General features: G+C 40.2%; 5 protein-coding genes across 5 annotated transcripts; 4 read left to right on the top strand and 1 right to left on the bottom strand.

The window, feature by feature from the left end:
* LOC149379376 (NF-kappa-B inhibitor-like protein) lies at window positions 1–2,255 on the top strand. The gene is made up of 7 exons (XM_089602304.1): window positions 1–394; window positions 725–868; window positions 942–998; window positions 1,090–1,170; window positions 1,259–1,293; window positions 1,380–1,472; window positions 1,717–2,255. The coding sequence occupies exons 1-7, from the start codon at window positions 164–166 to the stop codon at window positions 1,982–1,984; spliced, it is 909 nt and encodes a 302-aa protein (XP_089458430.1). The 5' UTR covers window positions 1–163; the 3' UTR covers window positions 1,985–2,255.
* Window positions 2,256–2,517: 262 nt separating this feature from the next.
* On the top strand, window positions 2,518–3,363 carry LOC149379377 (uncharacterized). Its single transcript, XM_089603998.1, has one exon. It carries the CDS (start codon window positions 2,518–2,520, stop codon window positions 3,361–3,363), a length of 846 nt encoding a protein of 281 aa, XP_089460124.1.
* A 1,255-nt stretch (window positions 3,364–4,618) lies between these two features.
* Window positions 4,619–5,615, top strand: LOC149379378 (uncharacterized). The gene is made up of 2 exons (XM_089603999.1): window positions 4,619–5,254; window positions 5,466–5,615. The coding sequence occupies exons 1-2, from the start codon at window positions 4,619–4,621 to the stop codon at window positions 5,613–5,615; spliced, it is 786 nt and encodes a 261-aa protein (XP_089460125.1).
* A 3,533-nt stretch (window positions 5,616–9,148) lies between these two features.
* Window positions 9,149–15,430, bottom strand: SAMTL (mitochondrial substrate carrier family protein). The gene is made up of 7 exons (XM_089603049.1): window positions 13,819–15,430; window positions 12,662–13,076; window positions 12,328–12,472; window positions 12,079–12,194; window positions 11,842–11,920; window positions 10,199–10,432; window positions 9,149–9,788 (listed from the first exon to the last, which is right to left on the bottom strand). Exons 1-7 carry the CDS (start codon window positions 14,885–14,887, stop codon window positions 9,468–9,470), a joined length of 2,379 nt encoding a protein of 792 aa, XP_089459175.1. The 5' UTR covers window positions 14,888–15,430; the 3' UTR covers window positions 9,149–9,467.
* Window positions 15,431–22,220: 6,790 nt separating this feature from the next.
* On the top strand, window positions 22,221–23,203 carry LOC149379380 (uncharacterized). The gene is made up of 2 exons (XM_089604000.1): window positions 22,221–22,673; window positions 22,724–23,203. Exons 1-2 carry the CDS (start codon window positions 22,221–22,223, stop codon window positions 23,201–23,203), a joined length of 933 nt encoding a protein of 310 aa, XP_089460126.1.
* The last annotated feature ends 538 nt before the right edge of the window (window positions 23,204–23,741 follow it).

Raw genomic sequence — 23,741 nt, forward strand, 5'->3', positions numbered from 1 at the left:
GATATTATTACACCGCAAAAATATATCTACAATTTTTATCCGACCGAGTGAGAGACAGGGTGTGGTGGTGGTACGGCTTGGGAATTGCGTACGCACCAGAACAAGCGCCACAACATTCTCTGGTCAAGCAAGCTGAGATAATCCCCATTGGCTTGTCTTATAGATGGAGTCTCTCCAAAGAGCTGGCTGGTTCTTCTCAAACCCCATCAACACAATTCCTCGCACATCCAGACCCAAAAACGCCGTCTTCGTGAATTGCAGCCTCAGAGAAGAGGTTTTGGAGACCTTCGTCAGAGAGAGGCAGGTCACCGGAGATTTCGTTTCACGGCTTTCCGACATGTTTTGGGAAGGACAGCCTCTCAATTTCACTCAGCCACCACAACACCAACTCCAGGTTCGCCTCAATTTTTTTTTTTTTTTTGGGGCGTTAAAGCTAAATAGCAGATTGAAATTAAAAGAATGAATTTGTAATAGCTTGAAGTTGAATAGTCAAAATTTACAACAGTGTCCAAGTACTATGTGTTTCAATAATCTTTTTAGATCATGTCGTTCAATTTTTTGAAAGTGATACATTGCTTATTGCTTAGATACGGCGTCAAAATTCAAAAAATTTATGAACAACGTTAAAAAAAGAAGAAAAAAAATTCGACAACGTAGCTTGTATTTTGCTGAAAACTTACTTTGGCTAGATTGCTATTTTTCTAATCCCTTTGAATCGTTTCAGGTCACTGTGATGGAAGATAATAAAGTCACGGAAGACGATGGTAACGCCGAGGAAGGGGGTTTCTTGAAACTCTCTGCAACCAAGGAATGGTTATCAGGAGAAACAGACTCTGCTCCTCCAACTAATAAAAAGGCCATTGCCAAGGTTCTCACCTCTACAGCTTAAAAATTACTCAATTTCTATTGATTCAATTTACAGATATTATCTTTCACATCAGGCAATGCGAGACGACAGAGAGCGAAGAAAGAGGCTGAACCTTCTTCAATACGAAGCCGTATGATTACTCTCTCGGTCGTTTACAACACGTGTTCTATTTCCAAAACGAAGAAAAACGAAGCATTGTTTGTTTCCCTTATTGTGTGTAGATAAAGAGGGAACTTTGGGTTTTATCCATAGGAATCGGAGCCGCTTGTACAACGTACTGTTTGGTTATTCTGTCGGTGCAGGTATGGTTGATATTATATGCATTCAATGGTCGTTGAAGGAAGAAACAGGTGACTGGTTTAAGGTCTGATGATGCTTAAATATTTTCAGGCTGCTGTTAGCTACGCCACAGGCGCTCTTCTCAGGTATAACCTGATAGCCTAGTTTTTATAGATTTTATGGCGAAACAGACGAGTGATTGTGGTTTTTTTTTTATTTCTTTACAATCCAGTTGTGTGTACCTTAAGCTCTTGTACAACCATGTCGATAAGGTGGGTAGAGAAGACGTTCCTGAAATCTTCAGGCGGAAGAAGAAGGCTAAAAAGTAAATGCCACGCTATCATATTTGTCTTTTTGTGTGTCAATTGATTACTTCTCTATCATTTAGTTCTTTTATTAAACGAGCACCGATCCGAAAGCCCAAAGAGCAACCATCGAAAATGTAAAAGACTTTGGTAAAACATATAAACCCGTGAGTTATACTATATTAATTGCGGATTTGGTTTTGAGATGGAACTCTGTGATACTAATTTCGTTCTGAATGTCGTTTTTTCTTTGTGAACTTGCAGAATTGGGATAAGAAGCGAAGATTTACAGGATTCGTTTGAGAGGACGATAAGGGGAAGCGGGATGGCTCTGTCGTCCCCGAGGCTTGTGCTTCCGGCGGTGATATACGGAGTTTGGGGTTTGTGCCACCAATATATCTCCTCTGACATCTTTGATTTCCAGATCGTGCCGGCGATGCTTGGATTGTTTGTGTACAAAGCAGCGGCGCTTGTTCAGCTCTACCGAGACAACCAAGACCTGTCTTTTGTGTTCCCACAAGACGAATTCTAATCTCTATGAACGAGGGAGAGAAGTTTGCCAAGGTGGCCATGGTTCGGGTTTGAAGTTGGTTCGTCTCTGTCATCACAAGTAAAACACAATTTTGACGCCAAGTTAAATATCTTTTTGTGGTTTTCTCTGTTGTATGAGAACTCGATTCGGTTTCTTTATTTAGTTGCTCATGTTATTATGTAGAGCATGTCAAGTCGGAATCATTTTAATCAGATATGTACACTTTAATTAATTATTTTTAATTAAATAAAGGTAGTATTTTTTGTTCCTATGATATATTACTATAACTCCTTGATGCAGTAGGGAATATAGAAGACTTATTTCGTTACAAGATATAGTTTCATAATATTTAAATCATTGACAATGTCCGTGTATGACATTTTGTTGTTTTAAAAGTCTCACACGTGTAACATTTTACAATTTCAACGAGTTCATAATCAATTAAAAAACATAAACAAATTTCAAATATTCTCTCTGAGTTTCGTTTGGTTTCTTCAGAGTTTCCTTTGTGGACTTCACCTTCTCCGTAAGGTATGGACGATTTATGTAGCAAATGGCAGCACCTCAATGTGACAGAAGACGAATTTGAGGTGGTGGCGCTGGAAGAAGACGACCTGGAAGAAGGGAAGTCTGCGGCGGAATTTATTCTTACCGGAAAACTCATGACCGACGACAAGCCCTACAACTTAAGGGCTCTGAAAAAAGTCATGGGGAACCTGTGGAATGTAAAGAAGGGACTGGAAGTGATCGAAATCCAGGATTCGGCCCTTAAGTTCAGCTTTGGTTGTGCAATGGAGAAGAAGAAGGCTCTCGATAACGAACCATGGCTTTTTGACAAGGCTCTGCTCAGCCTATCGGATCCGGTGGTCGATGGAGTGGATAGCCCGAAACCTCCCCTTTGCACGAAGTTTTGGACTCAGATTCACGGCCTCCCACTCATTGTGACATCGGCTAAACTCGGTGAAACTCTTGGGGGGAGGATCGGGAAAGTCATCAAGGTGGATACGGATAGACAGGGCAGAATCAGGGACAGTTTTATAAGGGCTCGTATTGTCATCGATATTTCAAAACCCCTTCGACGGGGGTTCTTTGTCCAACCAGGGGCCAAGGCTGAGAAGATTTTGTGTGAAGTGAAGTACGAACGACTACCTTTATTGTGTTTCCACTGTGGAGTCATCGGACACCAGTGTGATGGGTGTAATATCAGTGGGGCTCCGAAAGAAAAACCACCGGAAGGGTTTGGATATGGCAACTTCTTGGCCGGCGTGGCTCTGAATCGGCTTGCGTCGCCGGTGTTCAGGATACCTGCGTCAGACAAATCCAGCAAGAGGAATGGGGAGGATAAGAGTCGGGCCGCGGAGGAAGGCAGCAAGAAATAGGGTGCTCACTCGGCGTCGACCGATCCACCGGTAAATAGACCTGTGACTCCTCAGATGGACCACCCCCCCGATTCCGACGAGGTTGGCCCTCAGCCCGAGGCAGATGCGGCTAAGATTCCAGCGGCGAATCAATCTCTTGGGAAAGAACCCTTTCTCGCTCATCCACCTGGGCCCACGCCTCGGGAACTGAGAGCCTCTCTTTCACCCAATCTTGGAATAGAAACGTGGAGGGGTCCTATCGACCGGGTTGGACAAGCAGGCTCCAAGAAGGCCTCGAGTTCCGTCAACTCGGGAATCCCCAAAGTCGTCAGCGGTGGTTTCCAAGAAGGGAGTGACGTGAACAAGATGAGGAAGAAAACAATCACTTTGGGGAAACGACAAATAGGTGCAAAAATTAAAGAAAAGATGAGGGACCTCACTACTAAGCCTGTTGGACCAGACCCAAAAATTAAGTATTCTTGGGCTGAAGAATTAGGCCTAAAAGCACCTAACCGTGGGCCTGTGTTGGTGAACCCGAACCAGCCAAACAGCCAAGGAATTGGGTGGTGACGAGGATCCCCAGACCTAATGCTGATTGGCTGCCCCACCCTTTTGAGTCAAACCCAGCGAGCAGGACTACTAGCCTCGCCACCCCTGGAGCGTCGGCGAACGCCCTCCATGGCACGGCGGAGAGGGGTGAACTGACGGCTGAGAAGACACCACGGGACGCGATCGAGACGAAGCGTCAAAACAATGTGGAGGAAGAAAATGCGAGTGGATTCACTTTCACTGCTTCGGAGAGAGTGTTGGGGCCGGCCCAAAATAACGTTTCATCGGGGCCTCGTGTTAACAGTCGGTCCACGCCTCAGAATGAAGAACGAAGGGGAGAATCGACGATGGTTTGCGCCACAGTTGAGTCTCGGGGTTCTTGGAAGAAAAGGGCCCGACACCTCTCGGCTATACCTCGCTCGGGGGAGAAAACCTTGTCAGATATGGAATCGGGTGAGGGTCTGAGGACCGAGGAAGAAGGCAATACCGCTAAGATGGCCAGGAAACGTGTGGGGCAGCTCCTGGACGCGGAGGAGGATCTACATGCCGAAGCTCTCAGGTCGTATGCGAAAAGGGCTCTTGTTTCTTCTCTGAGGCTGCCACAGGAGCTGAGTTGCCAAGCCTCGAACACGTCTCTCGTTTCAGCCGTTTCTGCATCTTCAGATTTGGCTGCGAACTCATCGATGATTGAAGCGGCGCCCCGCGGTGACGAGGGCCGCCGGGAGCAATGATTACCTTTTTTTGGAACGTCCAGGGGTTGGGAAACCCCGGGACGAGGCGGGCTCTTCAGTCGCACTCTCAAAAGTATAAGCCCGATATGATCTTTCTATCGGAAACTAAACTTAAGAGTAGTTTGGCTGAACGAGTTCGCATTTTGTTGGGTTTTGAGAACTGTTTCACGGTTGATCGGGTGGGGCTTAGTGGGGGACTAATGCTCCTGTGGAGAGATACGATCCGTTTCTCGCTGGGATCTTTTTCTCGATTCCATATTGAGGGAGGAGTTCGGGATGAGGAGGAACGGATGTGGAGGTTCTTGGGTATCTACGGCGACCCGGTGGCGGCTAATCGGAAATGGTCATGGGATCTTGTTCGAAGAGTCTTGGCCACTCACCCCGGGCCTTGGATTCTCGGAGGAGACCTAAACGAAATACTCGAGAACAAGGAGCTCAGCGACGGAAGGACTCGGGACCCTCATCTCCTTGAGTCCTTCCGTCACCTTTTGGAAGATTGCGAGCTGGAAGATCTGGGCTTCGAGGGAGCGGAGTTTACGTGGCGCCGGAGCTCTTCACCGGATAGTGTTGAGGAAATAATTGATAGGTGCTTGGCCAATCCGGAGTGGACGACGATTTTTCCGTTGGCGAAGGTTTTTCACCTTTAAGTATTGGAGTTCGGATCATCGGCCGCTCCTCCTTGCGTCCGATGGTACGAAAGAGAGACCCAAGCCGAGCAAGCCTAGGAGATTCTTTTTCGAAGAATCTTGGTGTGAGGAGGAGGAATGTGGCGCTATCATCCGAGAGGCTTGGGGGACTAGTAACGACCCGAGTGACTCTCATTCTTTTCTTGATTCGCTTAAGAAATGTCGGAGAGGTCTTGCTCGGTGGAACTCGGGTATGAAGGCGGAGCTCAAGTCGAAGATTGAGAGGCAAAAAATCATTGTGGAGCAGGCCGGGGACAGAAGGGCAAAGGGAGTCGGGGAGACCTCGGACGCGAGCAAAGAATTCTAGATGGGCTCGTCGAGAAGGATGAGATTTATTGGCGGCAAAGAAGTAGGATGGCGTGGATGAAGTGCGGGGATAAGAACTCAAAACTTTTCCACCGTAAGGCAACTACACGGAAGAGAATGAACACTATCCGGGGGCTGAGACCCGGAGTGCGAGAAGGTGATCTCGAGGTATTTTGAGGGTATCTTTCGCTCTTCTAGACCCGGGTTGGATACCATTGACACGGCCCTTGCCGGTGTTGAGCCGAAAGTCACCTTGGCTATGAACGAAATCCTTCTTTGTCCCTTCGATGATAAGGAGGTGAAAGCTGCCCTCTTTGCGATGGACCCCATCAAAGCGCCCGGTAGAGACGGCTTTCCCGCCCTTTTCTACCAAAAAAATTGGAAAGTGGTGGGGGATCGCGTGACTACCTTGTGCTTAGGCGTTCTCAACAATGGTGACCCGGTCTCGGAGCTCAACCACACCATTATCACCCTTATCCCTAAGGTGGATAAGCCGACTAAGGTGAATGAATTTCGTCCTATAAGCCTTTGTAATGTCATTTACAAAATCATTTCAAAGTGCATTGTTTCTCGCTTGAAGGGTATCATGGACGTGGTTATTTCGGAGAATCAAGGGGCGTTTTTCGGGGGCCGCCAAATATTCGATAATGTCATGGTGTGTTTCGAGGGCATCCACGCCATGAAGAGGGGTCGATTCGGCAACGGTAATTTCGCCGCCTTGAAAATCGATATGGCGAAAGCTTACGATCGCGTGGAGTGGAAGTTCATCGAGGCTATCATGGTGAAGTTGGGACTTGATTCTAGATGGGTGGAGCTTGTCATGCGATGCGTGTCCTCGGTGAGATTCTCGTTCAACATCAACGGCTCGATCCAAGGTTCCCTCGTTCCGGAACGGGGGCTACGCCAAGGGGACCCTCTCTCCCCATTTCTTTTCCTTTTTTGTGCCGAAGGTCTCTCTCACCTTCTCATGGAAAAGGAAAGAAGGGGTGTCATCAATGGGGTTAGATTCGGAAGAGGGAACCTTCGGTTCTCGCACTTGCTTTTCGCCGACGATAGCCTCATCTTCTTTCAAGCTAGCGTCGAGGAGAGTGAAGAGGTGAACCGGTGCCTCTCGACTTATGCCGCAGCCTCGGGTCAAGCCGTCAACTTGGTGAAATCCGATGTGTGCTTTGGTAATTCCGTTCCGGAAGCCACTAAAGCGTTGGTGGCCGATAGTCTCGGAGTCTCGATCACCCCGATCCACAAGAAGTACCTCGGGCTGACAACCTTCTCGGGCCGAAGGAAGTGTGAGTTGTTCGCGTTCATTCGGGAGCGGATTTGGGAAAATCTTCAATCTTGGAGGGGGATTTGGTTTTCTCATTCCGGTCGCGAGGTCCTCGTCAAGGCGGTCCTTCAAGCAATCCCCGGGTACGTGGCTAGTTGTTTCCGTCTTCCAAAGACGCTCATTAAAGACATTCACAAAATCATAGCCAAATTTTGGTGGGGGAGTAAAGAGAACGAGAAGAAGATCCATTGGTGCAAGTGAGAAGATTTGACAGCTCACAAAGAGGATGGAGGGTTGGGATTCCGGGACTTGGAGCGGTTCAATCAAGCCCTCGTCGCTAAACACGTTTGGAGGCTTGTGTGGAATGAGGGCAGCCTTGTTGAGAGAGTCTTCCGCGCGAACTACTACCCCGACGGGAACATCCTTGACGTCGATTGTAAGACGAATGGGTCCTCTATTTGGCGGAGCTTGATGTGGGGTAAAGATCTTATCGTAAGGGGTTCGAGATGGAGAATCGGCGATGGGGAATCGGTGCACGTGATGAGAGATCGTTGGATTCCCCGGACCCATAACACCGCGCTACCCGATGGGTATCTTATTCCGGAGGATATGCGTGTGGCGGAACTCAAGCATAATGGCGGTGAATGGAATGAAGCCTTGGTCCGAGCCATGTTTGAAGACGAAGACGCGAATGATATCCTCGCCATCCCGATGAGTGAAGATGGGATTCCCGATAAACTTCGATGGCATTTCTCCCTCGACGGCGAGTACTCAGTCAAGAGTGGCTATCGTGTCGCCATGACTTCCCTTGCCCGTGCCTCTCCGTTCTCACCGGGTGTTACCGCGAGATGGTGGAAAACCCTTTGGAAGCTCTCACTCCCACCCAAAATCAAGCTCTTTGCTTGGCGGGTGTGCAAAGGGTGGATTCTGACTTTGGCGAACCTTTTTCGGAAGAAGATTACCGATAATGACCGCTGCCCGAGGTGCTTCGGTGGACCGGAAACGGTCACGCATAGCCTATGCGGCTGCCGAAGGGTCCGTAAAGTTTGGGAGGTCACTTGTTTCTTTGATTTTGTCAAGGATATCCGGGGAGAAGACGCCACTTCTATCTTCATCAGAATCATGGAGAATTTCGAGGTTAGTAACTTGGAATTATTTGTGGTTTTGGTTTGGGAGTTGTGGAATCATAGGAACAATGCGGTGGCCGGTCATGCCGAGTGGAATGCGGTGGATACGGTGGAATGGGCTGGAAATTTCCTCGAGGACTTTCGGGGTGCCACTGTGACCCGTCCATCTTGGCCCTCGCCTCGCTCGCAAACGACCGAACGGTGGCTGCCCCCTCGGCCCGGAACGGTGAATATTTGTGTTGATGCGGCCCTTAACTCGGCTAGGGGAAGTTTCGGCACGGGGTGTATCCTTCGCGACCACCGCGGATGGGTCATTGCCTCGGAGATTTTGGTGAGAAATTTCAGGTTTTCCCCTTCCCTTGCGGAGGCCTACGCGGTTCTTGGCGGGCTGCGGTTGGCGTCGGAGCTCGGCTTTTCCCGGATTACGGTGCACTCCGATTGCCTTGAGGTGGTTCTAGCAATTAAAAGAGATTCTACACCGGCTACGGAGTTCGGCACGATTTTGGAAGACATTAAGGTTAGAAGGCTGGCGTTCTCTAATTTTGATATCTCTTTCTTACCCCGCTCTTGTAACGTTGCGGCACATAACATGGCTAAATATGCTCTCGGAATGAACTCGGATTCGCGATGGATGGGGATTGTCCCTCCATGCGCAATGCGATAAGTTATTAGTGACTTTGTGCTTTGATGTAACCACGGTTTTCCTCCGCCACCTAAGTGAGGGTTTTAATGGTATTTTCCTGTGGTACCGACCACGTTTTCAAAAAAAAAAAAAAAAAGTCTCACACGTGTTAAGCACCCGTGAATGCATAAATTATGTAAAAAAAAAATTAAAAAAAAATTAAAATCTTAAATTTTACTATTACGCTTTTCAAAGAAATTATAGCACATAATAATTTTCCATTGGAGTGAAAAATGTAATAGTGGTAGATATTGGATCTCATTTTTACTACGGTATTTAGTATTCTCCAATGTAGATCCTCTTACTATATGACTCATTTAAAAGTCAGACGACACATCCCAGTCGAGTGGGACTTTCTGATAGCTACCATTAATGAGAACATCTACTCGTACAAGGTTTTTGTGCATTGGTCCTAAATAAGAGCTATATTACACGTACGATGCGCTTTATGTGACAAAAAAAACCTGGAAAATAAGAGCATATTGCAAAAGACTGTACAAGTTGATCAAAAGATCAAGTAAAAGAAGATACAAAACAAAATCCAAAACAAATTTCCACTGCCAGGGAAGAGGAAGCAGATTGTAGAGTATCAAAAGTTAAAGAGACTTGGAAACAAAAATCAATGTGCGTCTCTAAGAGAGGTCGACGAATGATAAATATTTTGAACAGATGATGCTACAAAAATCCCGGAAAGGGTTTCAAAATCTTTCCAGGCAAAAAAAATTCACTAGCTATCATCATCATCATCCACAAAAGATGTTGGTAAGTGAGATTTTTTTTTTACGCATTAGCAGCATTTAGCTTGTCGTTCTTGTCCATGGCCTTTCTCGCCAGCTCGTACCCTGCGAAGTTCATGGCTCCCAAGGGGGCGATCCAGAAGAACCTTGGAATGGCTCCTTTGAATAGTCCGAGCGGTCCCTCGTGACGGAGTATAGAGAGAGCGATCACCGTCATCGACACAGACCGGCCTTGTGCAGTCATCATCCTCGTTTTCATGACGTCGAAGGGCGTTGTGGTGACCGCCGCTAGACCGCCGGACAAAGCTCCCACCATTATCGTCTCCCACGGCTCGAGTTCACGACGCAGAAGGTGTTGAACAAGCTTACAGCATCAACACGCACGACAAGCAATTAGATGCCCGAGATGTGATTATATATGGTAATCAACAAGAGTTTTAGCAACCAGTTTTGAGGCCTCAGCAGAAATTCTATCAACAGAAATGCATGTAATGGTTTTAAATTTAGTTACTATCATTTCGAAGAACCTAAGGTTTAATATTGATTTATGATCAATGGATAGGTGAGAAATATATATATTCATAGTGACCAGCCCTGTATGACCACTTGAAAGTGTTTAAATAATATGATGATTAGTTTGCACAAAATTTTATGGTCAAAGCTTAAGAGTTGGACCAAAAAGATTTCGACGTTTGAATGTCAAAACATACGGGATAACCCAGAATTGTGTTTGAAAAGGATGACGAAGCTAGGGTACAAAGGATATCAACAAACCTTTTTGGATTCAGCGTAGAGACCCATGCCAGCGACATAGAACGGAACTTCTCGGCAAAGTGTTGCGCCGGTCCCACGAAAGAAGCCCCGAACACCGTCTTGGTGAAGTGTGCCGACAATGGCCTCTCCAACGTTGTTAAATAGTCCGGCCTGAAGCCGTTGCTTTAGTACCTCACATGGGATCCGCACCGCTGTTCCCAATACAGTGCTGCAAAATGACGCTATAGATTGAATCTATAGAACCGAAGTCAAACCATAGAAAAGAGTCAACAAGGGTTTCCTTCAATGTGTAAAAAAGATGTCATATTTCGAAAAAATAAAATAAAATAAAATAAACAATGGAAACAAAACAATATTTAAGGGGAACACAAGATATTCTATCAGTTACCGATTTAAGACTTAATGAGATAATTAGCATCAACAAATATAAACTTGCATATCAAACTGATCACAAAAATTGGGAACCCAGTTCGGTGTTTGACACAAATAATTAAGGGGCACACAAGATATTCTCTCAGTTACCGGTTTAAGACTTAATGAGATAATTAGCATCAACAAATATAAACTTGCATATCAAAATGATCACAAAAATTGTGAACCCGATTCGGTATTTGACACCTATGTCCGGGGGCCTTGGACTGGGTCGAAAGTAAGTTACATATAATTCAGACAAACGAGGGTATCTCAACCAAACAATCCCTTGCAGAAGTTTGACACTCATGAGTATAAAAATACCTTACAAACAGTTTCCATGTGTTTCCCATTACTCTCTAACTGAGCAAGTTGGCGTAGCTAATTGACTCTGAAAGAATACATGCACGCTAAACAGGCTTTCAAAACCACATAAATCGTATGTGTTCAAAATACGTTGTTCTAACACTTAGTTAAGATAAGATCGTGATTTGGCGGTTTGAAATCCTGGGAACTCGGGACAGTACTTCTTACTTGAACTATTGAGCAAAAATATCAAGAGTACATTATTTTAAAACCATAATGCCATTATTAAGTTCAATACAAGGCAATTTATGAAAATTCACCCCGAATTTTATGCACCACACATATTGTCATTTAGATGATTGAAACAGTGAACTTTTTAATGGCTTGAGACAATTTTGAAAAATTATCGCTTGGGTTGTTAATATGAATGTGCAGATACTGTAAAAAAAAGGATCAAGTATAAAACTTTTTTTTTAAAAGAAATTAAGTATAAAACTTTAATCCACACTAAACTCCAAAATTTGAGGAAGGTATGATACATGTGAGTCAGCTTATTTTGATCATTTTGACGTCTCACACGCATCTCATTGAGTTTTTCTTAACACGTAAACGTATAATTTTTTTTCGATATCTTGAATTACATAACCTGGCATCATCTTAATAATACTACATAATCATCAAGTGATAAGAAATGTGGTAAACAGCTAAAACTAAAGTGCAGAGAAAGACAATGAGATAAACCAATAGAAGTTCTGATTTTAATTTTTTTTAAATTAAAATTAAAAAAATTGAAACAATTACTTTTTCTATTGATAAATGGCAAAAGCCAGATTTACAAAAAATTAAAGAAGCAAAAGAAAGGATTGATGTGAGAGGATATTTCGAAGGCTAGAAGTACCATAAACACAGTGTAAGAGAAGAGTCACCTGAATTCCTGGCAGCGTTGGAGCAATATTAATTAGAACTAGCTTGCTTGCTTCGAAGATTCCAGTTCGCAGGCCATGGCTACAGCATTGACAGAAAATTTTAGCCATAAATACAAGAAAAATACCAAGCCAATGAAAAGTATATAATATATATATGTGTGTGTGTGTGTGTGTGTGTGTGTGTGTGTGTGTGTGTATTTTATTATGAGACAGAAGGTTTGGATCAAACATAATAACCTGGAGAATTGACCAAGGATGGCAGGGACTGAACCCCTGTATACCCCTCGCACTCCAATCTCTGGTAGCTTTGAAATAATTTCAGGGAACGACAACGTTGATGCTTGTACACGAGTCTGATTGAATCAACAACAAACAAACAGAGGTGAATTATTATTAAGATGTGAGGCTATCCAAGACTATGAACCACCAAGTAAAAACTCAAGCATCAATAAAATATATATTGGGGAAAGAGCTTAAGAAAATTGCCTTAATTGTATCAACTGGATGCATTAGGGCACAAGAAAGAGCACACGAAAGGCCTCCAGCTAAAGCAGATTTTAGAACACTACCAGCAGGTATTTCCATAGGTGGAGGTACAGCAACAACCGTTGCTGCTTCAAACCAGATACTCCTGTATATTGGGAAAGATTGCAATTTGTTCATAAATCATATGTTAAGCAACATAGACAAGGTTTTTTTTTTTTTTTTGGGGGGGGGGGGGGTATCATTTCAATCCAGTTAGAATAGAAGGAAAAATAAAACAAGTTTAAATTACTGATAAATAATAAGCATCGAACTGTGCACGAGCAGATATACTTACCGAGGATCATCTTGAAGCCTGTCAGAAGGGAGTAAGAGCATGAAATTTCGAAAATGCCCATAAGATATAGATTCTGAATCTGCATTCAGAAACCGCATCATCGCAATGGCATTGTCTTCATTGGCCGGAAGCCCAGAATTCTTGAGTGACGTCAAAATTTCACTCTTCTGAAGCGTCCCCGACTTGCTAAGGCAAAGAGAAGTGTATGCCCGGAGAATTGTGGATTCCTTCTGCTCCATCAAGGATAAGAATTGCTTCCAGCCAAATGATTTCGAGAATATGTGACTTCTCGTGCGGCGCATGAACTCGGTAGCGTATCTTCGTGGCAATTTCCTTTTTCTCATTGCAATTTCGAGGTCTTCCAGTGTTACTTGGCCATCACCGTCGCGGTCTAGCTCTTCAAAGAATCTCCTTCCTGTATGTATGAAAAGTTTTATTGTGTCTCAATTACTTTCTCAAGTAGATTTACAGAGCAGCAACGATGCAACGACTAGAAGCAATCCGCATAAAGTGTACCACATGAAAAAGATCAGGTTATCATGTAGGAGTGAGAGTCTATGATCAGAATCTCTTCTATATCAGAAAAGAAAAGGACTGTTTGAAGAAATTCCCTTTACATATTGCAGACTGACGATCAGAAGCACGGTGGTGCAATCTTTGTCCAATTATAGTATAATACGGCCTCTCCGGAATCAATCTTTGTAAAATACTTTATATATTGATACTCATTTTTTTTCTTATGATTTATTTGTATTTGATCTCTGCAGACATAATTTTGTTTGATAGTAACATGGAGAATAAATCCAGATGTTCACAATTTTTTTTATACCAAGTCTAGTGTTTCTAAAACCCAACAGTCAGAATTCCTATGGCCCTACTCATTTTCAAATGCTAAAATAAGCACACAAGGCCGCGCAAAAACTTGTAAAACAAACACAAGCTGAGATAAATATAGTATCATTTCTATATAGTGAGTTGATATGGAGTGGAGATATTAAATTGTAATATGGCCCATCATTACTATGTAAACCTTGCCTTGTCTTGGTCAGTCAATAACTGGTAGGACGACAAAAACAAACCACTTATTGCCAAACAAGTCTAAGGTTAAACTACATATCCACAATAATAGAATATATATAATGTCAAGGAAAACGTACCTTCAGACTCCGTGTATCTGAAGAAATCTTGGACCGAGAACAGCTTCTTTTTGTCGGGATAGTCCTTGGTGTTGGAAGGCCTGCCCAGATGAGGCACGAGCTCAATCAGCTCCGTCAGCGACACGGTGGACAGCGTGGACCTCAAGCGCTCGACATTCGAGAGCGGAATGCTGAGCAAACCGCTGGCCAGCTTCTGAGGCGAAATCCCACCCGCCTCGTCGCCATTTTCTGCATTGACGCTTTCGCCCCCGTCCTCGTCATCGACCGAGGAAGCGACCCCGACGACGCCCGAGGGAACACCTCCGACTTTGGCAAACCTCAGGTTTCCCAAAAAGACGTTCACGTCCGCTCTCCCACCGTCAAGAATCCCTTTCACTATCTTGTCGCCTTCTTGGACACTCTCTTCCAGCTTTTGTAAGTTGAGAGTAAGCTTGTCGAAGACGAAGCCTATAAAGCACTCGAGCGGCTCGTACTTTCCGTCTCTGTGTGTCACTTCTTTACTCGGCGATTCCTTAACGATCCGGCTCTCGAGCTTATCAGCTTCGCTCACCGTCTGAGACTGAAACCGCTTCTTGCTCGTCTTGAACGGGGCCGGGATCGCCTGAGTGAAACTGTTGACCCAAAATGACCAAGCCAATGCAAACTGCAAGCAGTTCACACATGAATTGTCCTCTTTAGCCGAATCCGAATTCGAATCCGAATCCCTCTGCTTCTGCCCATTTTTGCGCACATCGGCTCGGTTGGTGTAGCCTGAATTCGGGGAAAACTTTCCGAACAAAACCTTAATCGGAATCTTAACGGACAAACCTTTCTTTTTCTCCTCACCAACCACTGAGACACACTCACTATTTGTCCTCTTTCTCAAGCCAAAGATGTGGGTTTTTCTATTCCTATCTCCTCCGCCAAACTCGGCACCACCCAATTCATTTCCTTTTGCTTTGGCTCCGCCGAAACAACACTCGAAGTCTCTAGCCGCTTTCTGAAAACTCAATTCCAGAGGCGAAAAAGCTTCTTTCACAGATTGAATCGATTTCAGAAGCGATTCGAGTGGGTCATTCGCAGTCACCATTACTATCAACCTCTTGTTTCTTTTTTTATTATATCCTCTGAGCTCTTCTAGACACTGAGACTGTCTAATTTAGCAAACTCAATCCAATTCTATCGCAATATATCGAAAACAAAATCTAGTTGAAACCAATAGTTAGCAATGAAGTTCAGTGAAGGACCTTCGAAAATCCGAAGAAGAGACCGCCAAGGACCGATCGGTTAGATCCGAATGAGAAGCAGGTAAACCGATTGAAACCGAAGCTCCGATTCGAACAAAAAAATTACACAATTTAATGAACACGCGATGAGAATAGAAATTTACAAGCATCAAATGGCAAACAAAGTTTCTATTTTTTCCTTCATTTCTTGTCTTTCTTAGCTCTCAAATCATTTTATCGCAACGAAGTAAGTAACGTCTTATATCTTCAAATCCACATTGATATCCATAGGAGATAGAAAACAAATGGCGAAGAGGAAATATGAGTATTTAACTTTTATTGAGAGAGAGAGAGAGAGAGAGAGAGAGAGAGAGAGAGAGAGAGATTTGTGTTCGACAGAGAACGAAGAAGCGCAGGAAAAACAAGAAGAAAAGAAGAAAGATTAGAGGCTCATCATTATTCGTTTTTTTACGACCCAAAAAAATTAAAATTATTCATTTTTCTATTATTTTTTGTTGGATAAATATTAAATGCTGAATGGATAAATTCTGACGTAAGGACTCGTTGGAGAGAAGACACTTGGGCTTTGAAACCAGTTGGTACTTGGTCCAAGACTCCAAATACTACACTTGCTCTTTATTTTTATTTTGTTTTTTGTCTTCTTAATTATGTTTACCCAATATTAAATGTGGTAATAAGTTTAGACAAATTCAATGCTTATCCAACCAAACACGTATACAAAACTCAATATCTTAATAGATACTTTATATTAAAATCAAACTCTATTGCTTTGCTACTTAAAAAGAAACTCGATTGCTAGGGTAGGAAATGGAATATTATGGGTCTTAATAAGATTTTTTTTTTTTGGTACTTGCCCTTTTGAATGATCGGTCGAAAATAGGAAGCAGATAAATAGTTAGAAGGAAACTATGAAGAAAAATAATAAGAATAAATATATTTGTTGTGACAATATATACTTTAGTACTCTCTCTCTCTCTAGTTTTAATTACGGAGATAGTATATTTGACTTTATCCTTTCTTATTTTCTTCATTTATAACTCGCGTGCTCCATTTTTTTTTTAATTGCCACTCATGTATAGGTTTATATTGTTTATAACGTTTACTATTAGTGTTAGTTGTAGATATTTGTTTACAATGGTTTATTATGATTAATATATATGTTATTATCGTGTCTATAACTGTTTATATTTGTTAAATAACACAAATCCACATAATGAAAACAAACATATTAAAACAAATCCAATAAAACTTGTATACATTAACTCAATTACAAACTTATTGAAATCGAAATACCGAATACACTAAGTACTCATCTAAATTTTAAAAAGAAACCGAACATCCTATCCTAATCACGAGAAACTCGCCAAAAGTCTATACAAGATGAGAGAAAGAAAATAGAAGAATGAAAAAGTATAAGAAATAAGTTAATACCAATCATTACTAAATTTATATAACCGTTTATAAGGCCATTTCCAACCAATCACTCTATTTCTCACTATATTTTTCAGTAAACAGTGATTTCTATCCAACCGAACTCTATTTTCCACTCTATTTTCACTCTATTTTTATCCCCCTTTATCTCTTATTTATACTTATACCCCTATATATTTTTTATTATTACTGATTAGATAACTTAGAAGAATTATGATAATGAGTAAAATATTACTCTATAAATTAATTATAATTATAAATATAAATACACATTAAATAAAATAAAATTTTATTAAATAAAAATCACAACACAAAAAATAAAATACAACACAACACAATTAAAATAAAAAAATACAACAAAACTCAATTAAAATAAAGTAAAACAAACTACAACACAACAAATAAAAGTAACTTTAACACAAACAATTATGACTCGGAATTAGAATACTCTTCCCACAAGTTCTCAATCAATGCATTCCGAAGTGCGATGTGTGCATCTTTATCTCTTATTTGTCTATAACGAGTACGAAGACAAACTCCTTTGTAGGGTTTACATGGAGATTTCGCAAGACCCAATCATCGGTATATACCAATCATCCGATCAGTTTTGGACTCGTGTTGCGGAAGCTTACAACAACGGCAAAAGTCCGGATTCATAGATGCGTTCGACGCGATCAATCCAATGCCGTATTCAAGTGATTGAGAAAGCTACAAGGAAGACGCATGCATGCATTCGACAAATTGAGAATAGACACCCAAGTGGTGCTTCAACTGAAGATATTGTGAGTATTATAGTTTATTGTTTTCTCACGATTAGATTTTTACTTAACCATTGTTTTATCAACTTTCAGATGGATCAAGCTAAAATATTGCTTTCACAAGATGAAAAATTCAAGAAAAGTTGGAAGTTTGATCATGTGTGGAACATTATTAAGAATTTTGGAAAATTCCAAGATGGAGCCTCAAGTGCAAGACAAACATCTCGAGGTTCATCTTGCCCACAAGAGTCAGAAAATCCAACTCCTGAATCTGCTAGACATCCATCTCCTCATGAACGGCCGATTGGGGTTAAGAAAGCCAAATTAAAAAAAAAATTGGATGATGGAATAATGTCTAGAATTAGTGGTATTGAGGAAGGAAATAAAGAACTTCTTGAGCAATTGAAGAAGACAAGTGTTATCAGGCAACGCCACTTGGAATTGAAAGAAATCAAGGAAGAAAATAAAATATTGTTCCGGGATTTAAGTTCAACACCAGATCCACGGTTTCGGGCATATGTTCAAGCCGAACGAGCGAAAATTATACAAAAGAGGCTTGAACAACAATAATCCCATGCACCACCTCCGACTTCTGATTCATATTCTCAATATTTTACCGGTCTCTGGGGATCCGACACTAATCTTCCAGAATATTAGTTTATCTATTGTAATTTTATTTTGTTGTATTGTGCTTTTTAATGTCTTTTGAGTTTTCTTGTTGATTTTCTTTCAAATTGCTAATGTAATTGTGTTTGGTATTAGTTTATTATGACCGTTTTAATATTATAATTTTCTTGCAATGTGCAAATATCATTGTTGTATTTTAAAATATTGTTGTCTTTCAAATTATGCAAAATAATAAATTTTATCTAAATTAAATAATTTTAGGGATAAATATTAAATAATTATATGAAATTTGGGCATTTGGATAAATTTTAAAACTTAAAAAAATAAAAAAATAAGCATTTAACAGTGCAGCGCTACATCGGAGATGGTCTAAATGTATATATAATTTAAGTCTATATGATCGTGAACAAACATTCTACAAACCAAAAAATTGTTTTAATAAAATTAGAGTTGAAAAAGGTGGACAAGAATTGATATCAAATTACAAAACCATTAACATATACCTATCAATTTTACCTAATTTAAACCACTGAAGATGAGAAATTTGACATCGTCTTTCACTATAAAAAGAAAAAATTATCATGAATACGTTGAATAGAAATAATCAAGAAATGTGGTAACAAATTTTTAAACCTATATACTTTTTCAAAAGACACCGAGTAAATAAAAAAATGCTCAAAAAATTCTAATTAGATAAGAAATTATTCGAACAAAGAGAAAAAAGTACCTTCGTTTAATTATAAATATTGCTCATTTTATTATGCGTAGGTAATTTAAAATACAAACACTCTTCTACGACCAACATACTGGGGATGCTTGTTGAAGAGATCAAATGCCTCAGCAATAGCTTCGTAAACTGCGACTTCTCGTTCATCCCGCGTATCTGCAATATTCCAGCTCATAAGCTGGCAAAGTATTCCCTAAAGTTTGATTCTTCGGTTGTATGGCTCGATGAAGCTCCACCATGGTTGTACTCTGACATTAAGGCTGATTTGCCAAGTTAATAATAACAGCAGCTGGTTTCCTAAAAAAAAGGTATTTGTTGGTGTCCTTCATGTCCACACATACACGCGCAGAGAGAGAGAGAGAGAGAGAGAGAGAGAGAGAGAGAGAGAGAGAGAGAGAGAGAGAGAGAGAGAGAGAGAGATGATTTTTATTCGTTCTAAATAATTTAAATAATTAACGGGATAAATTCGGCAAATAACATATAGATTCGTTGCTACATCATACATTTGACTATTTTTTTTAAAGGCATTTACGTTTGTGGAGATTGAACTCACGATTTCCATTTTGAAGGTGATATGAAATTATTACTAGACCAACATAGGTACTCGTACTATTTTACATGTGACTTTTTGATAAAATAAAAATAAAAACTTGAAACGTAATTTCATATGTGAATTTATTATTGATTATTTTTTTGTATTGTGTAAATTGTTCTAGTAATTGTTTTTTTTTTAACGACTCTTGTTCACTAACTTGGGTCTTTCGGTATATATCTTTGTATTCTCCCTATTATTATTGTAGAACCAAAATTTAGATCCGGAGTTTTATTATTATATTAGAACTATTATGTTTTCTTTATTTTGCACCTTTAATGTTAATTAACCTCAATTTGATATCAAAGCAAGTTCTTTCCATGTTTGATTTGATCCCAACGGTTGATTATGACTCGCTAGTTTCTAAGTTTTTATGTTTTACATAATGTTTTGAATTGTTGATGTAAATGTTATGTTCATAAATTCGATATGTGTTGTGGAATTGATAGCTATTTTTTCAGTCATTAAGTTTGATATTCGCCCAAATTTTCAAGGGTTTGAAATTTTGTTGCTTCCCTAAAAAAAATAAAATAAATAAGGGTCGAGTGGCTATCTAGCCATATGAAATGTTAGAAATTTTGAAATAGCCAATATTTCGTTAATTTTTTTATAAATAGCCACGTAAATCTATTTACACTATCAAAATAACCTAAAACGCAGAGTAAATTTCTAATAAATATGGCTATTTATGAAATATTTACAAATTTTTTTTGGCTATTTACGAAAAATTTACAAAACGTTGGCTAAAACGCAAACACTTATGTTTGTGTGGCTTATATCGCAAAAAAAAAAAAAAAATTGCAACTGTATTATCTTAAAGTAAACCGGGGCTCCACCAGTGTCCCCTAAACCTAGGCTTATGGTACGGAAGAGGAATGGAAATCCCTTCATTCCGGCCTTGAAATTCGAGCGGAAGGATTTCCTTCTAGTGGATGAACGGATGTTGACTTCCACCGGCGAAAATGATTCCTTACATAACTTTATTTTGTATGTTTAAAAAAAATTATGAGCCGTTGGATTTGAGGCAGTTGCAAATCCAACGGCTCTAAATTGTGCCAAAAATGAATATCTTATGACCGGAAGAAAATTTATTTCCATATACATGGAATGAAAATTCTATTTCCAAATCCAGTGGAATTCCGGTCAACATTGGAATGAATAATTTATTCCAATCAAACTCAGAATTCTGTGCCTCATGGAAATGGAAATGGAAATGCATTTCCTTTCACATGCCCAGGTTTAGTGTCCCCCATGAATATGATTATGATTGAAAAAAAATCATCATAATGCTCATCAAATCCAATCTTAGAGTAAAGAATCACTCTTACAGTAATTAACATTCATGTTTCTTGATTTAACTTTGGACAATATAAACAATTTATTTCTTACGCCCCATATGGGCCAATTTAAGGGGTTCATACATGTACCTTTTCATTCTGTCCTCTTATTCGTGATGAAAATGGTCACTTTTGTCCAAAAACTACATTAAATCTTTTAGGCAAAAAATTGTCATTTGATTGAAAACATACACAAAATTTATTTGATAGGTTTCGAGAGATATAGACACACAGATGCCCCATTTATTTGAGCGGTAGGTCGTATTTTAAATTTGTTTCTAAATTAATGTATAATTTTAATATAAAATTATATATAAATATGGGGCATTTATATATAATTTTATATTAAAATTATATATAAATATGGGGCTTTATAAAGAGAAAAATATGAAAGCGGTTTATAAGTTTATCAATATAAAAGTAGGGACAAACATCGTTCTCCTTGAAGAATTGATTCTAACTTATAGTTTGATCAAATCTTTTCGAAAAATGATAAGCTTAACTTATTTAGTTTCAACTCAATTGACTTTTGAGCGATTCTGAGGGAAAGGAGAATTTGATTAAATATCTTACAAATATGGACTTATGATCCACATACTTAACACTACTAACAAAGTTATACTCAATATATTTGAATTGAAACATAATAATTTGAATTGAATACAACAAATCGAGATTTAAAAAAAAATTACGAATAGTGGAGTTGGCGCGCATCACAAAAGCTTACCCATATTAGCATGACATGAAACCATATACATTAATGTACTAATTTTGCCGTATTTTAATTTTTATTTACTTGATTTTTCAAAATAAGGTTTCCCAACAAGTAACAGCGACCATGAAGAAGTACACAAATACCATAACTATCATCTCCAGAGGAAGCAATATGAACAATAGTTTACTCATTGAAGTACAACAAGATTTATAAACATTAAGAGTTTTTCATTAAGGTGAGAAAGTCTCTTTTTACAAATACAACTTCCTGTACTTTATACTCCCTCTCTCAAAAGTCAAAATACATATATGCATATACATATATGCACACACACACACACACATATATATATATATATATATATATATATATATATATATATATATATATATATATATATTAAAAATTTAACGGTTTAAAACATTTGTAAAACACAATTCTGTATTTGAGTAACATTTATAATCTGGTAGATTTAAACTTACGACTTCATTTTTAAGGTAACGTATAATTTTTCACTGAACCAAACTAGGAACTATTTTTTCTTCATATAAAAAGAGGTAGAAAACGATAAATATATCTACAAGCTATCCATTTTCGTTTGAGAAATTTCATTACGTGGACCTCAAAGTTAACAAAATGTCAAAACTAAGTCTCATACTTCAAAAAAAATCTAAAAATGAACTTTTATCTTTATTTCACACAAAAATGCTCTTCTGACAATCGTGGCATACGATGATATATGGTTGTCGAAGTTATTTGGATAATTCATGGTTGTTAGCGTTAGTTTAGCTTTCCCTAAAGTCTAGGAGCGGTTACGTGTAATACACGCTATGATCCTCTTAGTTTGTTACTAGGTTATTTCCGAGTATTTTGTGGTTATTGTTATCTTAGTTATTGTATAAATATGCTTTGATTCATCAATAAAAGATTAGACCGTCCATTCTTCTCTTTTCCCTGGTTTCCATAATCTTCATGGTATCAGAGCACTAATGACGAAGTACGTACACCAGATACAAGGTCTCACATCAACAACCTTATCTGAACCCTCTATTGCCATCACTCCTGTAACCCAAGCCACCCAAAATCAGCCAAACACTGACCATTTCTCCCAACAAATAACCAACCACAAACTCACGGGCCAAAACTATCTCCAATGGTCTCAATCTGTGATGATGTTTATTTGTGGAAAAAGCAAAGATGATTTCTTGACAGGTACGACAGTCACACCCAAGGAAGATGATCCAGCCTTCAGACCATGGAAAGCCAACAACAACATGGTCATGTCATGGCTAATCAACTCTATGATTCCGGAGATTGGGAGAATTTTTTGTTGTATCCCACAGCAGCTGAAATATGGGAAGCTGCAACGATTACCTTCTCTAGTTCAGAGAACACCTCAGAAGTATTTGAAACTGAGAGTCATCTTCATGAGATCAAACAAGGTGAATACTCAGTTACACAATATTTCAGTTCTCTCACACGTAATTGGCAGAAAATTGATCTCCTCGACACACACTCATGGAGCTGCCCTGACGATGCCAAACTCTACAAGTCTATTGTTGAGACCAAACGAGTTTTTAAATTCTTGCCTGGCCTTAACAAAGACCTTGATGAGGCTAGAGGAAGGGTCATCAGCACCAAGCCACTACCCTCTCTGAGAGAAGCCTTCTCTTCAATCAGACATGAGGAGAGTCGAAGAAAAGTCATGATGGGAGATGCTTCACCAACAAGCAATGAAGTCTCAGCGCTCATCTGTTCAAGTGACAGCCAAAGCCAAGCAGCCAAGGCCTATACAGATAGGAAGGGCTCGAGGAGACCCTACTGTGATCATTGCCACAAGCCAGGACACTCGAAGGACACCTGTTGGCAAATACATGGGAAGCCCTCGACTGGAAGCCTCGAAGGTCCAACTCAGAGCAAGAACACAAGGGAAACTCGGTCTCCACCTCTCCATTCAGCAAGGAGCAGCTAGATCTTCTCCAAGCCTTGATCAGTCAATCACAGCAAGCTCCTCAGACCTCTACTAATGGTGCACTTGTGGTGAAGAAAGGTAATATCTCACTGGTTTTCCACTCCAAAACTGACAATGATTCCTCATGGATAGTTGACTCTGGAGCAACCGATCACATGACTGGTAACCGTGATTTATTTACCTCATACCATGAAAGTGATAGAGAAATCACAGTCATCATAGCAGATGGTTCTATCTCATATGTAAAAGGCATTGGAACTGTTAAGATCTCATCATCATTGCAACTCAACTCAGTTTTCTACGTGCCTAAGTTGAATTGCAATTTGCTGTCTGTGCATAAAGTAAATAAGGATCTGAAATGTGTTACTCACTTCACTGAGGATTCTTGTGTGTTTCAGGACAGGGTCTCGGGGAAGATGATTGGCAGTGCTGAGGTCAAGGCTGGTCTCTACCTACTCAAAAACCCACAAAATTCTAGCTGTTTGATGACAAAATTCAATAAGGGTTCAAATAAGGAGCAGATCATGTTGCTAGATTA

This window comes from Urtica dioica, chromosome 12, assembly GCF_054948205.1.
Source record: "Urtica dioica subsp. dioica isolate 48M chromosome 12, U.dioica_male_clone48M_v1_H2, whole genome shotgun sequence".
Classification (NCBI taxonomy): Eukaryota; Viridiplantae; Streptophyta; class Magnoliopsida; order Rosales; family Urticaceae; genus Urtica; species Urtica dioica.